Source organism: Petaurus breviceps, unplaced genomic scaffold, assembly GCF_028583685.1.
Source record: "Petaurus breviceps papuanus isolate PSGF00001 unplaced genomic scaffold, PetGlider_PUasm1.0 171, whole genome shotgun sequence".
NCBI lineage: Eukaryota > Metazoa > Chordata > Mammalia > Diprotodontia > Petauridae > Petaurus > Petaurus breviceps.
In genome coordinates, this window is record NW_027185754.1 from 584,685 (window position 1) to 600,317 (window position 15,633).

At 37.4% G+C, this 15,633-nt stretch overlaps 1 protein-coding gene across 1 annotated transcript in view; it reads left to right on the top strand.

The window, feature by feature from the left end:
* Positions 1 to 270: 270 nt before the first annotated feature.
* The window catches only part of LOC138157031 (liver carboxylesterase 1-like), a 32,834-nt gene continuing 17,471 nt past the window's right edge, over positions 271 to 15,633 (top strand). Inside the window, exons 1-8 of the mRNA XM_069082450.1 lie at positions 271 to 391; positions 4,660 to 4,867; positions 6,232 to 6,388; positions 7,717 to 7,850; positions 10,311 to 10,464; positions 12,529 to 12,633; positions 13,156 to 13,260; positions 14,661 to 14,699. Of these exons, the coding sequence (XP_068938551.1) occupies positions 331 to 391; positions 4,660 to 4,867; positions 6,232 to 6,388; positions 7,717 to 7,850; positions 10,311 to 10,464; positions 12,529 to 12,633; positions 13,156 to 13,260; positions 14,661 to 14,699 (963 nt within the window). The 5' untranslated portion in view covers positions 271 to 330. The remainder of the gene's footprint in view (positions 392 to 4,659; positions 4,868 to 6,231; positions 6,389 to 7,716; positions 7,851 to 10,310; positions 10,465 to 12,528; positions 12,634 to 13,155; positions 13,261 to 14,660; positions 14,700 to 15,633) is intronic.

The following is a 15,633-nucleotide window of genomic DNA, read 5'->3' on the forward strand; positions in this document are numbered from 1 at the left end:
CAGAATTAAGGAGGACCTACTTTAACTCTGGCCTTGCCTATTGAGATGGGTTTTGAGTTTTTAATATGAGCATTTTAGAATTCGAGGTATAAAAATCAAGAGGGTGAGTTATAGAGGCATGTTGCTTTAAGATACTATCACTGATACCATCTTTCCCAGATTTTCTTGGAAGAAGGAAAATTCCTTTCTTGATTTCATAAGATTTAATTTTCTACCCTTTAATCAGTCATCCAGCCAGTTGGCCCTTGAGCATTATAAAAGCACCAGCAACTCTGAAGGACAGTGCATGTTCCTGATCCAGCCATCTGGAAAACCTCTGCCCCCAATAAGATGTGGCTGCTTTTGCTGGTCCTGTGCTCCATTCGTTTCATCATTGCTTCCCCAGTTGAGGGTAATGTATTTTATTCTCCTTCAAAAGAAATCATGGACACTAAAAGAGTTCTTAGTATCTTGGGTAAAATTTGTTTTTTTTATTATTAACATAATTAAAAAATAAAAGTATTTCAATGAACAAACAAAAACAATTGTATGTAAAATTGGCAACTTCTGTTTTATGAGAACTAATTGTTGTGACAGAGCTCAATATATGTAATCATTTTGCTGTGGCTTTCCATAGGAAGGTGTGTGTGTGTGCATGTGTGTGTGTGTGTGTGTGTGTTTTGTTTGTTTTGGAGGGCAATTGGGGTTAAGTAACTTGCCCAAGGTTACATGGATGGTTTTATTGTGTGGGTGTTAAGTGTCTGAGGCCGGAATTGAACCTGGGTCCTCCTGACTCCAGGGCCAGTGCTTTACTCACTGCCCCATCTAGCCTCCCGTGTGTGTGTGTGTGTGTGTGTGTGTGTGTGTGTGTTTTTAATGCAGGATCAGGAGGAAGCTGATCCTTCCATGCTCATGGATGGCTTACTTACAACAATCTTAAGTGATTCTCTTTTTATTTTAAAGGCTAGTGAACATGTTCTTAATGAGAAATCTGTGAATTAACTGGTTTTTAAAAATGTTTCAATAATTTTACTTCAATATATGTGACCTTTTTCATAATCCTGTGCATTTTATTTATGCATTTAAAATATTATTCTGAGAAGGGCTTCAGCTTCACAGATTTTAAAAGGAGTCCAGGACACAAAACAGGCTAAGATCCCATAGTCTAGAATATACCCTGGTGAATGAGTCACTAAAAATAACAAAGTAGTCCCTACTTCACATAAAAGCAATATTATCCTGGTGGGAAAAAAGAAAAAAAGAGAAAGAAATTTAAAAAAAAAGGTGGAATAGCTCTCTAGACAATGCATGACAAAAAGAAAAAAATGAAACAAACCTTAATACTTCCCTTAACTTGTAGAGTCCAGGTACTGCAATGTCAGAGTTTGATGGAACCTTAGAGATGATTTATTTTAATACTCATGTTACGTAGTTGAGACTGCAGTCAATGGAGAAGAATAAATCGGTTCAGAGAGGACACTAGAAACCAGGAGGCTTGTCTCATAGCCTTTTCATAATTATTCTAATCTGCTTCTCTGAAGAATCTATTTTAAAATGGCACCTTTGGCCTACCTTCTTAGTGCTCAACTGTAGTACAGAAGTAGTGAGCTGAAAGCCATGGGGTCCTCCTGAATTAGGCCAAGAAGTCCTAAAAGACTTCAGAGCAAAGAGAGAATAGGTCTTAATATAAAGGATGGGATGGGTGTGTGAGAGAGCTGGAGAAGGTTTCTTTTGCTAAATAATACAGACTGTTTCATGGGCAACGTGATTTGCTCTATCACAGTAAGAGTGTATGTGAATGGAAAATTTAGGAAATGAGCACAGATAGCTCTTAGAAGTATCCTCCCTGGATGAATTAATCATATGGGTAAAGTGGCAAAATGGGGCAACTTCCTAAAGAACTCAGATTGAAAATCAGTTTGTATTTCATTTACCTGGGCATTATTTTTTCCAACATCTGAATAATTCAGTTCTAAGTTGAGGTTTCGACTCCCTCTAAATTATTCCTTACCTCCTTTCGAATATGAGGATCATTGTTGTGGTCAAATAAAGGAGGTAAAATTAAGTCTCTAGTAGTTTTTCCTTCTTCATATTGTCTATGTTTGTCATCATATCCACACTGAGCAGAGAGGCTATCCCTGCTTTCATATATATCTTTTTCTCCAGTCTCACTCAAAAGACCCATTTGTTTTCCAAAGTGTATTCTTATTCACAATTTAATTGGACTTTTACCACAAGCCCAGGGAGGGAGTTATTATCCCATTTCACCTATAGGCAAACCATCCTAGAAATGTCAAGTAGATTGACCAGGGTCACATAGCTGCTTATGGGTAGAGCAGATTGTGAACTAAGGCAACATTCTAAAACTGTAAATTAAAGATTGCTGTGGTCTACTCTATATTTGAGAGAGAAATATGCCACACTGATGACACCACAGGCCAGGGGATGGAGGAAGAAGAAGAAGAAGAAGAAGAAGAAGAAGAAGAAGAAGAAGAAGAAGAAGAAGAAGAAGAAGAAGAAGAAGAAGAAGAAGAAGAAGAAGAAGAAGAAGGAGAAGGAGAAGGAGAAGAAGAAGAAGGAAGAAGAAGAAGAGGAAGACAAGAGAGGAGAGAGGAAAAGACAGAAGAAGAAAGAAATAAGAGAGAGGGTGACAGTGGGGAAGAATGAAATATCAAGATGAAGGGAGAAGGTAAAGGAGAAAGAGATAGAAAGAGACAGAGACAGAAAGAGAAGCAGTGCCTCCTTAATATTAGCAAGCCCAGCACTCACACTTTTCTACTAGTTCATAACCCAAATGTCTTCTTTCCAAACCTTGAAAGTTTACTATATTTTAATCTTTTAATCCACTTGATGCAAATACAGAACGACAATTGTTATGTTTTGTGTCAAGAACTCTCTAACAGAGTACCAGATCAGGATGGAGTAGATCTTACTCCCATGGAACTCTTCATGCAGTGACTGAATAAACACTTGTCAGCTAAATTATAGTGAGTACTCTTTTAAGGGTATACATTGAACTGCATAGTTTCGGGAGTCCCTTAAAAACCGAACTAATATCATTCTAGTATTTCTCAGTGTCTGTCATGAATATGGAGAGAAGCAGAAGAAGAGAGAGGAAAGAATATATATATAAGAAATAGTGGCAAAAGTACTATCTTGAAATGTAAATAGAATGTGATATTTTGGCTTAAGTCCTTCAAAAGATAACCAAATGGGATCCCATCCTCTTTCTTACTAAATCATTCATGTATCTATTGATTCAGTAAGTCAAAAATCATTTTTAAGGGTCTACTATGAACCAGGCACTTTGCTAAGCATTGGGGATAAAGACAAAAGTGAAACATTTTTTGTCCTCAAGAATCCTTCCATCTAACCTGGATAGATAAATATATGTATGTAAACATCACGTATATGTGTGCATGTGTGTATATGTATAGCAAAGTGGTGCAGTGGATAAAGCACCAAGCCTGGAGTATGGAAGACTCATCTTCTTGAGTTTAAATCTGGCATCAGACACTTAATAGCTGTGTGACCCTGGGAAAGACAATTAACCTTGCTTGCCTCAGTTTCCTCATCCCTAAAATGAGCTGGAGAAAGCAATAGCAAACCACTTTAGTATCTTTGCCAAAAATATCCAAATTGGGACATGAAAGAAATGACAGAAAAACAACAATGATAACTGAGGCAGAGGGTGAGACAGGGAAAACCTTCATGTAAAAGGCAGCACCTGAATTCAGCCTTAAAAGAAACTAGGGATTCTTAGAGGTAAAGGTTAGGAAGGTATTCATTTCAGTCATGAGAAGAATAGCCAGTGTAAAGGCCTGGAAATGGACTATCAGGAATAATAAGGCCAATTTGGCTTAAACCTAAAATATGTCTATTTTAATACCAAAATGTTAGGTTGGTTCCAGATTTTAAATGCCAGGGAAATTCATTTTTGATTGTAGAAGTAATGATGATTTAATCAAACTTTCAATTCTTATGTATATATTAAATACCAAATATGTACATGGCAATCTGCTAGCTTCTAGGGGTGATGGTAAAATAAAGAAGACATTGCCCCATCCTGGGGAACTTAGGGTCTAGTAGGTGAAATTAATCCTGTTAATAAGAAACACACAGGAAGATAACTTGATATTATATAGTCAAACTCATAAATGAAAATAAATCCCTGCTTCAATAAATAAAAGAGGCTCTTTCTATGCATGAAGTAAGGGGAGGTAGAATATCTTTTTCAAGAATCAGGTCCTTGTCATCTCTTATGTAGTTGCCTCCATATTAGGTGATCTGGGCATGCTCCAGAACCTTATTACACCAAAAAGGAAAGCTAAGTAGTGTGCAATAGATCAGGTAAATATATATGCATTTCAACTTATTTACCTTACTAAGGGCTATGAACAGAATGTTTCTGAAATAGGAAAGTCTTATAGAAATATGATGTACTTTTATTGTTATATCTTCTGAGCAGTTTCATTGAAATATGGAGAAAATCCAGTGGTTTGCTATTATTAACCCTTACTTAGTGGTGAGAAACCTGGAGTCTAGAGAACTGGATTCACTTTCCAAAGGAGTCCTGCTAGAAGTGGGCAGAGCTGCCCAGGCCTCCTGACTCCCAGTGATTCTACTCAGTTCTGTCACCTGCCCAGTGATACTAACTTCTCCCTTCTTGTTGTGGCACAGGGAAGCAGCAGACTTCAATGCTAGTAGTGGACACTGAGTATGGAAAAGTGCAGGGTAAAAAAATAACAGTACAAGGATTTGACACACCTGTCAATGTTTTCCTGGGCATTCCTTTTGCCAAACCTCCTCTTGGACCCCTGAGATTCAGACCACCCCAGCCTCCTGAGCCCTGGAACTATGTGAAGGATACCACTACATTACCACCCGGGTAAGCATCAGTCTTCAACCTCTTTTTGGGAAGTTAGGGATAAAAATAGTGAAAAACATGAAGAATCATGTTCTTATTCCTTGATTAATTAGTTTCTAGTCAAACCATTTGAGAATCCTTCATTTGCTCTCTCCCTAGGAAATATTACTGTTTCTTCTCATTTTCACACCCCCTCCCATAATCCTTATCAGAGGCTAGAGGGTTTGTTGGAGCAGAGCCTCTCAAGCGTTCACCTTGTACTGCTTCTAAGATATGATGTGTTTTACCTATTCTGGGAACTTCTGTCAAAATGAATCATTTACTAATGATGGACCTACTACAGTATGAAAACCCAAATAGATGCTGTGTACATTGGTTTCTTAGCTCATTTATAGTCAAATAAAGTCCTGGGCACATGTTTCCTGGCTAATGGCAAATGCCCTTTGCTTACATTGTTCAGTCATGTCAGGATCATCCCTAGTTATAAAACAGTCTCTTCAATGCCCTCAGGGGTCAGTGTATATGAAGCAGGTGGTTTGGAACAAAAGTACTTTCAAATAAAGATGAGGACTAACCCTAGCTCTGCTACTGTGTAGCTGTGACCCAGGGCCAATGATTGAACCTCTCTCTTTTTTGTTTTTTTCATTTTTACATTAGACGTGAGAGGACTACTCCACTTATCCTATGAGCTCACTGTGTATGAGATGAGGCACTGACTTTTTTGTTATAGTAAAGCTAGTAGTTATAATAAAGTGTATATACATTTTGATACAGTAGGAAAGTATAGATAGTGAGGGGCAGTCCATGCTAATTATGGTTAGGTACAACTCTGGTCCCTGATTTTGCATCTGGCTGCCCCTAGAGATACTCCCATGTTTCAATGGGAATTATAACTTCTACAGTACCTCTGTTTTCATATAAACCTTCTCTCCCTTTTCCACTCTTCTTCTTAAGACCGGTAAATATTTCATTCATAGATAATCCAAGTTGAAAGAGACCTTAGATATCATCTATTTCTAGTCTCTCATTTTGCTGAAGAGACAACTGAGGCTCAAGGTAGCCAAGTGATATGTTCAAAATCTAATAGAAAGTTAGTGGAACATTAAATACATCAAAGGAAAATCAAAGAAGCATTCAATAATTTGTCAGACCTTCATTACTCTTGAGGGGAAGCTGAGGGGAAGAGGGATGACCTGGATTGTATTCGTGTCTCTATTACTGATTTAGACAAACTATTTTCCTTCTAAGGGTCTCAGTTTTCTCATTTGTAAAATAAGTATGTTTACTAGGTGATCTCCAACATCTGACAAGTGATCCTGTGATCCCAAATATGCTTTACTTGGTTGATACTGAAAGAAATTATTTTCTCATATTTTGTTACACAGATGTTCCCAGAAATTGAAGACAATAAAGTTCTTCCAACAAAATTACTCCTTTTGGAATTCAAGCAGGTTTCATTTGAAGTGGAAGCCAAATTCTGAAGATTGTTTGTACCTAAATATTTTTACATCAGCTAACCTGAAAAAGAAATCCAACTTACCGGTAAGAGGCCTAGCTCAGAGGTTGGTTATGATTCATAATCAATAAATAAGTCATGGATATCTCTTATTTCTACAGCACAGGACAACAAAGAAGCAGCCCTTGGGCTGAAAGGAGTAGTGATAGATTAATAAATTTTTTAAAGATCTCTAATGGTTGGACTTAATTGCCTTTAAAATATCATTTAGTTTTATCTACTTCATCTCAGTTTTCTTCAGCCATAGCCTATGACATGGGTGGGAAGTATATATGTCTACCTGGGGGCAACAATATATAGTAAAATAATAAAATAACAAAGAAAATACAATAGTCTTTTAAGTAGCCCCTCCCTTCTCCAATCCTTCTACCACATGCTGCTAAAGTCATCATATTTATATAACCTAGATGTGAGTGACCCTTTCATTTCCTTTTTGTTATTTTTAAGTACTAGAAAAATTGATAACACTTACCTCACTGAACTATGTGGATCAAAAAAGATAATATTTGTAAACCCATATTTCTAGCCTTATTCTAAATTACTCCCATTCAATTACTCTTCAGATCAGTCAAAATGGCCTTTGAACTTTCTCTTGTACATGATCTGCCATCTCCTATCCCTCTGCCTTTACACAGACTCTGGCTGATGCCTGGAATACATTCCTCCCACTTCTCTATCTCTTAGAATTCCTAGCTCCCTTCAGAGCTCCATTCAAATGCCATCTCATCCAATGTAAGGTCTTTCCAGATTCCCCAGTTTCTAGTTCCCTTCCAAAATGATTGCTTTCCATCTATTTTATATATATTTGCACATTTCTCTACTTACACATATACATGTGATCTTCCCTTTCAGAATGAGAGACCCTTAAAGGTGCAAACTGGATTTGTCCTTGTTTCCTCAACAGAAGGCATAGCATCTGATACATAGTGTATGCTTTATAAATGTTTGTTGATTGGTTGATTGCCTTTTATTCTGAAAGCACTATCATAAATATTCTCCCATTTATTAAATATGTGAATGCATGCATGAATGAAGATGCATTTCCATGGAGTAACAATGGTATCATAATATCAGAAGTAGAAGAAAGTTTAAGGATCACAATCACTGTACAAATGGATAATTTAGGATTCAGAAAAGGTAAATAATTTGCCTTGGGTCACAGAGTAATCTAGTGGTACAGTCAGACCTAGGATATTGGTCTTTTGATTCCAGGGCCCTTTCCACTATATCATACCTTTTCCCTAAAAAAGAGCCATATTCATCATATAATCTGGGCAGTTTAAACATTCACTTTCTTAGGTTCCTTTTAATTCTGAGCTCTTTGATCCAAAGAATTTTCTTCTTTATTTCCCAGGTGATGGTGTATATCCATGGAGGGGGGTTGATGATAGGAGGGTCTTCATCCTATAGTGGACTGGCCCTCTCGGCCCTCGAGAATGTGGTGGTGGTGTCCATTCAGTACCGCTTGGGAATACTTGGGCTCTTCAGGTAAGATCTGGAGTCTAGGAATTCAAATGATACCCAACAAGGAGTTTGAGCCTACTGCTGATGCTACTAGCCGGGCCTTGGTATTTCCCCTCTCTCAAACTCTCTGATTCCTATGGAAACTGATCTTTAAAAAGGATGAATATAATGAACTTACCCTGACAGAAAATATTTCTATTGTTGCATTTACTTTCCTAGAACTTGATATAAATGTGGGCCTATTGTACTGCTTCTATAATGTAATCTTCTGGATATCACAGGGCCTTGTGGTAAGTCCTGTGCCTTTTGGACTGTGGGCATATGATTAACTTCAATGTCACTGTAGTTGGCCATATGTGTAGCCAGGGGGGCATTAGTTGATATTTGTACAATTCATCAAGAATGGGTTGAGGACCCTTTATATGTTCACTCGTTCCTTTTGTTCATTTTGAGTACCTTCTACATGCAAATCATATAATTCAAATTAACACTTATTATAAATGCTTAGTATGTTCATGATTCAGCATAGAGTGAGGGAGTCAGACAAAGCCATCAGTGATCTTGCTTTCAAGAATCTTACAGTCTAATGGGAAGAAGGCTATATAGACACATGTAATACAAGGGAAAATAAGGTAAGCATAAAGGAGAGGTATAGGTAAATATCCTATGAAAAATTTGAGCAGGGAAAGTGCCTTTTTATCTCTGAGGAAAGAATCTTCAGGGCAGGTTCATGGAGGAGGCAGCACCTGCTTTGAGCCTTAAAGGAAAAGAAAGACTTGGGCAGAATTTTAAGGGGAAAGGGGAAAGAATCCATTCCTGATATGGAAGGATGTGTGAGTAAAGTCATGGAGACAGAAGAAGCCAAGATGAGAAAGTGAGATATAGTACAGCGAAGTTGGACTGAATCAGAGGTACGTGAAAGGGAATAATTTGAGATAAGCTTGGCCAGGTAGGCTGGAGTGAGCTTGTCTCTGCTAAATGCTATGTCTCTACTCTTTGCTGGATGTAGTGATATTTGTGCTTGACATCTCTTCCATGCTTGTGGTTGCTGAACTACATGTATTGTGCTATCATTTACTGGGTTTCCCCTCTTCAATGTCATCTGCTAGGTTCCTCCCATCTACTAAGAAAAAGTGTCTAGAAATTGTCTCCCTGACAAGGATATTCTCACCCTCCTTATGGATATATTTGCAGTCAGCAAAAGCCCACAGAATATGCCCAGGCTAAAATTAATGCTATGATTCTGTCTAAGAAAGTCAATTATCCCCACCTTGTTGTTTCCTGCAGAAGACTTACAGCCTATTGCTCTAGATGACCTACAAAGAAGTCAACAAGTTTTCTGTAATATATTTCTACTATATGCATGATTGGGATATTGTGTCCCCCAAACATATCCCATGAACTCTGCTCAAAATAATGCCACAGGAATGATGTTGAAGCTTGATGAATGAAGGCTCCATGCTATCAAGATTCTATTAGATTGAAGAACAGCTATACTAAGAAAGTGAATAAAATAAAAGCAAGATAAATAAATAAATACAATAAAAGGTCAAGTGAAGCAGTTGAAGCACATTCTTTCTGGGGAAAAATAATGCTATTTTTATTTTGTTTGTCTCTCTCCAGTCCAAACAGGCTGCCATTTCTACATTGAATACTGACAGCAGGTGATAATAGTTCTTAGATAGCAGAAAGATGGATGTTTGAGTGTCTAAGTTTTCCAGAATCGATAGGATATGAACTAAGTATTTTCAAATTAGCACAGTGGAAGGGAAAAATCTTCATGTCCTGAAAATCACATGAGAAGAAAGCATTAAGATGGTATGGTTGGGATCAGGAAGGATCTGGGCACCAAATACCTGGGGATTTCATCCAGGGCAAAACAATTTGTTGGAGTGGTTGCCTTTAATTGTATACTCAAGGAATGAGGCAGGTCATGGATTCAACAGAAGAAATTAGAAGACCTGATTGCTGTTTGATAATACTTACACAGAAATGAGAATCTATTTATAAAATATAAAAACAACCAGTTTGAAAGTTAAAGTGGATTTGCTGGAGGTATGAAGGTTCTGCATTACACCCAATTATCCCATGTAACCAGTTATTCATAATAGTAATGCCAATATTTTCAATGCTTTACATATGCTGTCAAATCTACCCCTTATCTCCCTTTAGGTAAATGCTATTATTATCAGTTTTATATATTAGGAAAATAAGGCTTAAACATATTTAGTTACTTGCCCATGAACATAAAATTAAATATCAAAGGCCATGTTTGAAGCAAAGTTTCTCTTAGCCAATTTTCTTTCTACTATATTACCTCTCATTTCTTGACACTAACATCTGTCAGAAGGTCCACCATTGACAACCATTTCCTGTTTTCCCATTCATCCATCATGCATCCATTTATGCATCCATCCATCCATTCACTTGACCATCCATCCATTCATTTGCTTATCTATCTGTCTCCTCTCCTCTCCCTTGCAGCACTGGAGATGAACATGCTTTGGGAAACTGGGGTTGCTTAGACCAAGTGGCAGCACTCCATTGGGTCCAGAAGAATATTGCCAACTTTGGAGGAGACCCGAGCTCGGTGACCATCTTTGGTGAAGCATCGGGAGGTTTTAGTGTTTCAGCACTGGTGAGATTTCACAGCATCATGCTTTGATTCAGAGGGTTCTGCCAATGTTTTTGAACTTAAGGTTGGAGCCCAAGGAGCACAGAGATTTCTGGTGTAAAAAGAGATTTTGGTTTTTGCAACAATATGCAATACCCATATGTGATTCAAGACTGAATTTCTTTACTGACCAGATAGTAGAATATGTTTGACTTAAATACAGAACTGATCACACCCCATGACTGATTTTAGAAAACCAACAATAAAGATCTATGGGTATATAGAATATACTCTTTTTTCAAAATGGTGTTCTTTTATAATAATAATAGCAACAAGTTAGGCTTGTATAGCACTTTAAGATCACTTTCCTCACAGATTCCATATAAATTAAGCAATAAAAAATTATTACTCTTATTTTAAAAATAAGAAAACTGAGGCTCAGATAGATGTAGTGTCTAGAATATATGAACTGGGACTTAAACCCATGTCTCTCGATTCCAAATATATTTTCTCCCATAGACACAAAGTAGTTCAGAGTATCAAGAAAATCTCCATAATTTTTCCTTATGGTAACCCAGACAAACTTTATAAAATTAGCATACTCAACTGTATTTTGCTTGACACCACCATGGTATAGAAGTAGTGCTATTCTTGGCCTACAGGCAGCCATATGATCCCTCCACAGTGATTTCCCTGTCACTAATTGACCCTTCCTAAAGAATTTCTTGTGTTCCAACTTTAGAATTACATTGCCTTAAAGTTTGTTCCCTACTTATAATCCAAATTTCCTCTGGAAGGGTAGCATATTAAAATCAACTGACCATTGACACCTCTAGATGAATATATTTATCATGGGTGTTCCTGACAATGAATTTCGCTAGGGAGAAGAGGAGAAGTTCTGAGAAAACTAGATTTTAGAAGAAAAAGCATGGAAGTCAATGAGTTGGGAGAAAGGGAATAAACAGGGTGTCAAAGACTCCTAGGGGAAATAATTCTATTTCATAGTTTTGCCCAGAATCCTTAGTAAACCAGCCTGCTACACATTTCTGATTCAAGTACCTCTTTCTTCTGTTAATAGGGTCATCTTTCAGAAGCTTTCAGTGAAAAACTAAATTCCATATTTATGCATAGCCATCTTTGGAAATATCACTTTTCAAGTCCCAAGAAGAAAAAAAAATCAATTCATTTATGATAGTCCCAGTTCAGTAAGGTGATCATACAATAATATTTCCTGAGCATAGGTGGGCTTGCCTTGACCCATCAAAGAAGTGCTCTTGAATCATGTTGTAAAGAGACATTTTGGCATCTGGGACAAGTAACGTGAATCACGTCTTTAAATTAATATTTTAAGACAAGCTGGAGGGAAGGCAGGAATACCCTGGGACAAAAAAAACCAAAACTCTGTGGTGCGAAAGATCCTAGCATACTTATGCCTTCATGCTACAAGCATTTATTAAATTTAGACTACATACAAGACCCTGTGTAAGCTCTGGGACACAAAGACAAAAAGAAAATCCCTGTCTTCAAGAGGTTTCTATTGTACTAGAGGGAAACAAAACGAATACTCATGAGTCAGAGGCTGCTGCTAGGAAGGCTTCTTGTAAAATAGGAAAGAGCCAAGAGCCAAGGGGAGGAAGTGTGGCCTCTGCTGATTTTTTATTTTGGCCGTTTTTTAGGTAGATTCTAGGAAGAGTTCAAACCTTTGATTTCATTGGTCCTGATGAGGAAAAAATGTAAATTGTTAGTTGTTCTGCAATCTATAGTGTTAGAGAAGTTCCCAAGAGTACTGATAAGTGAAGTTACTTGTCCATGGTCACATAGCAAGTGGATGTCAAGGGAAGAACTTGAATCTAGTTTTTTCCAACTCCAAGTCTGGCTTTGCATACAGTATACCAGGCCCTCTGTCTCTATTTTAGCTAATTATTTTAGGAACTAAGTGCTAAGGTTGTTTATTTTTTAATTCTAGTAATGGAAGAGAAGGTATGTCAGTATCTAAATTTCATGCCATAGAATAACTGCATAGTTTTCCTACCCTAGTTACAGTGTTGCTCTAGAGCTGTAATTTCATTTCCATCATTATTCTCTCAGGTTTTGTCTCCTTTGACCAAGAATCTCTTTCACCGAGCCATTTTCCAGAGTGGAGTTGTCCTTGCAAAACCTCTGTTCAGTAACAATGTCAAACCAATTACTGAGGTAGGTTCTCACAATTTATATCATTCCAAACACTTGACTGGATTTATATACTTAAAGTAGTCAAAGTTTGAGTGAGATGTGCAAATTTAGAGAAGTCACCCCAAATTTTCACGTGGCCTATTTGTGCCCAACCTGTGGTGGAGCATTCTGAGTTCATATTGTTCTGATCAACTACAGTTAGATGCACTGTAACTTGACTCTAACATAGTAATATGATTTTGGTCGTCTTTCAGAGCTAAGGGCAATAAAACAAGGTAAAAAGTGGAAGGGCCATTAGAAGGCATGTATTTAAACCATTTAATTTTCCTTCAGAATGGAGATGCTGAGTGAGGAAGTGACTTACCCATGACACATAGGAAACAAGGGGCAGAACCAGAATTTGAAGCTAATTCCTCTGATGTCAGATTCAGCACATTCTTCTCTACAACATGTTGTCACACATTCAAGCACATATTGGTTTGGCTATAACTACTCTACCCCAAGGGCTCATAGGAAAATGTTTCCTGTTATATTTTGTTACAGAAAATTGCAGCTCTTGCTGGATGTAAAACAGCCACATCAGCCAGCATGGTTCAGTGTATGAGGCAGAAGACAGAGGAGGAGATCCTGGACATAAGTGAGAAGATGGTAGGTGATCTGAGAGTACTTCTTGCCCCTTTAACAACTTTTATTGTGTACAGTCACTTCAGTCTCTCAAGTTCCACCATGCAGTATGGATGGTTTCCCATGACCAACATGCTCTGATTTCTGAAATGGCAAGTTGCCATGTTTTTTAAGGGGAAATATTTTTTTGCCATAGTCCTAACTGCATTGTTGGGAGCAAATGTCATGGTTGGTAAGAAGACTAGGGAAGAATTTCCCTCCTGTATTACAACTAGCATATCATCTGGAAGTTTTCTGTTTTGCTAAATGGATGCTCGCTTTGGTTGATTCTTTGCTGAGGATTCAAAGAACTATTGGCAGTAACTATATTTTGGCACAGTGTAAAAAAAATCTTGCTTATCCTATCTTAGGTAAAATTCCAATTCTCACAAAGGGCCATCTTATAGACCCTTATTGATTTGACAGTCACCTGAGTCATGATCTGGGTAATGGATTCTGTTTTATTATTTTTTTCTGATGTCCACATGTCTAAGTATAAGAGTCTAGGCCAGAGAACCATTTTGAGGTTACTCCCCCCTCAATTCTAGTGTTTTAGAGAATCTCTTCTTTTTAAAGAATTTTAAGGCATGGGAACAGGGGCATGTGTAACTTATAGCTATACAGATGCTGAGATCTTGAGGTCTTCCCTGAAGAGGGGGATATTTACCATATGATCTATCTGCTTTCTCAGTGAGGTTAACCTGACCATGAACTAAGATTGTATCCACACATGAGTGGCAAAATGAAGCCTTGGGATGGATGTAGATTTAGTAGTAGATTACGATCTACTCGAGCCCCAAGCACATTGGGATGACAAGTCAGACAAATGAATCCAAAGTAGTTTGTTGAAACCAGAGTGACTTGTATATTTGCTATAATTCTCTACTTTGCACATGTGGTACCAGTTTATTAGCAACAACTGAGGAAACTTAGGAGAATCCAGAGATTGCAGAGGTAAAGAGAACAAGGGCTGGACATGTTCAAAATGCAATGATGGGACTCATGCTGTATGAGTTTCAGCAACATTGGCATTATTTGTCCCAAATGTCAACTTTATTTTAGGCTTATTAAATAGACAATGCTGTCCTTTTTTTCTTCACTTTTTCACTTAGAATGCAGGCCAATTATTGTATAGGGTGATGATGGGCTATGAAAGATTATATTTACTAAGGAAAATGATTTCCTACAAGCCTTGTTACTCTTTTTGTGGCTCTTACAACTTGACTTTTTCAGGAGGTGTTGGGGACCAGAAGCCCTGTGCATTTCTTCCATTGGTACCTTCTTGAGAACACTGTGACAATGAAGCTGATTGTCACATGAATAAGCAACATCAGCACTTTCTGGGAAATTTCTCTTATCCATTTTTCTTTTTTTTGCCTTCACAGAATTTATATCAGTTGGATTTCACAGGAGATCCCACAGAGGTGCGTTATTTTTATTATTTAAATTTTTAACTCTTGATTCTTTTAAATTAGTCAATCAGTCAGTTAATAAACATTTTATAAGCATCTACTATGTGAGAGGCATTGTGGTAAGAAACAGAATTCTAGCTGCTAAGTTCTAGTTAAATACAGAAAAGGAAATCATCTCTGAATTGAATAAAGCAATTCCATATCCTTTAATAAGACTTTATCACACTCTCAGGTCACAATTACTCATACATGAAAATGTCTTTTCAGGAATCTGGGACTGATCTTTTCAGGTTCAGAGTAGCTTCTAGATCAAGGATTCAGGTTTTGATGTGATATGATGTGTGTATGTATTAGAAGGGGTTTTAACTTGGCTGTTGGAAGGAGTTTTAATGATTTAAAATTATAAAATAAAATGCATCAAATTACATGTGAAAATCAGTTTTGTTGAAAAACAATGATCAAAAATTGAAAAACAAACGAGCCAAAGTTCACAGATACAAGGTTAAGAAACCCTAGTTAAGGCTTTATATAACTTTTACCCTATTATCCTAAAATCTCTGTTAAAATAGTTCTGTAGATGAGGATAGCAGGAGTAAAGTTTTTTTTATTCATGTCAGGCAATTTGAATTAAAAAAATTCTAGACTTGAAAAACTTGTTAGATCAATGAAGAGCTACATACTCTCAGAGATGAAATCAAGACTCCAGGCAATTAAGGCTATTCTTTTTTTTTTTTTGGCCTTTTGGAGGGCAATTGGGGTTAAGTAACTTGCTCAAGGTTAGATGGCTAGTATTTTTGTGTGGGTGTTAAGTGTCTGAGGCCAGAACCGAACTTGGGTGCTCCTGACTCCAGGGCCAGCAATTTTCTCACTGCACCACCTAGCCGCCCCAATTAAGGCTCTTCTTAGTGATCTCTGTCACACATTGTATAACCGATGAAAACAACTG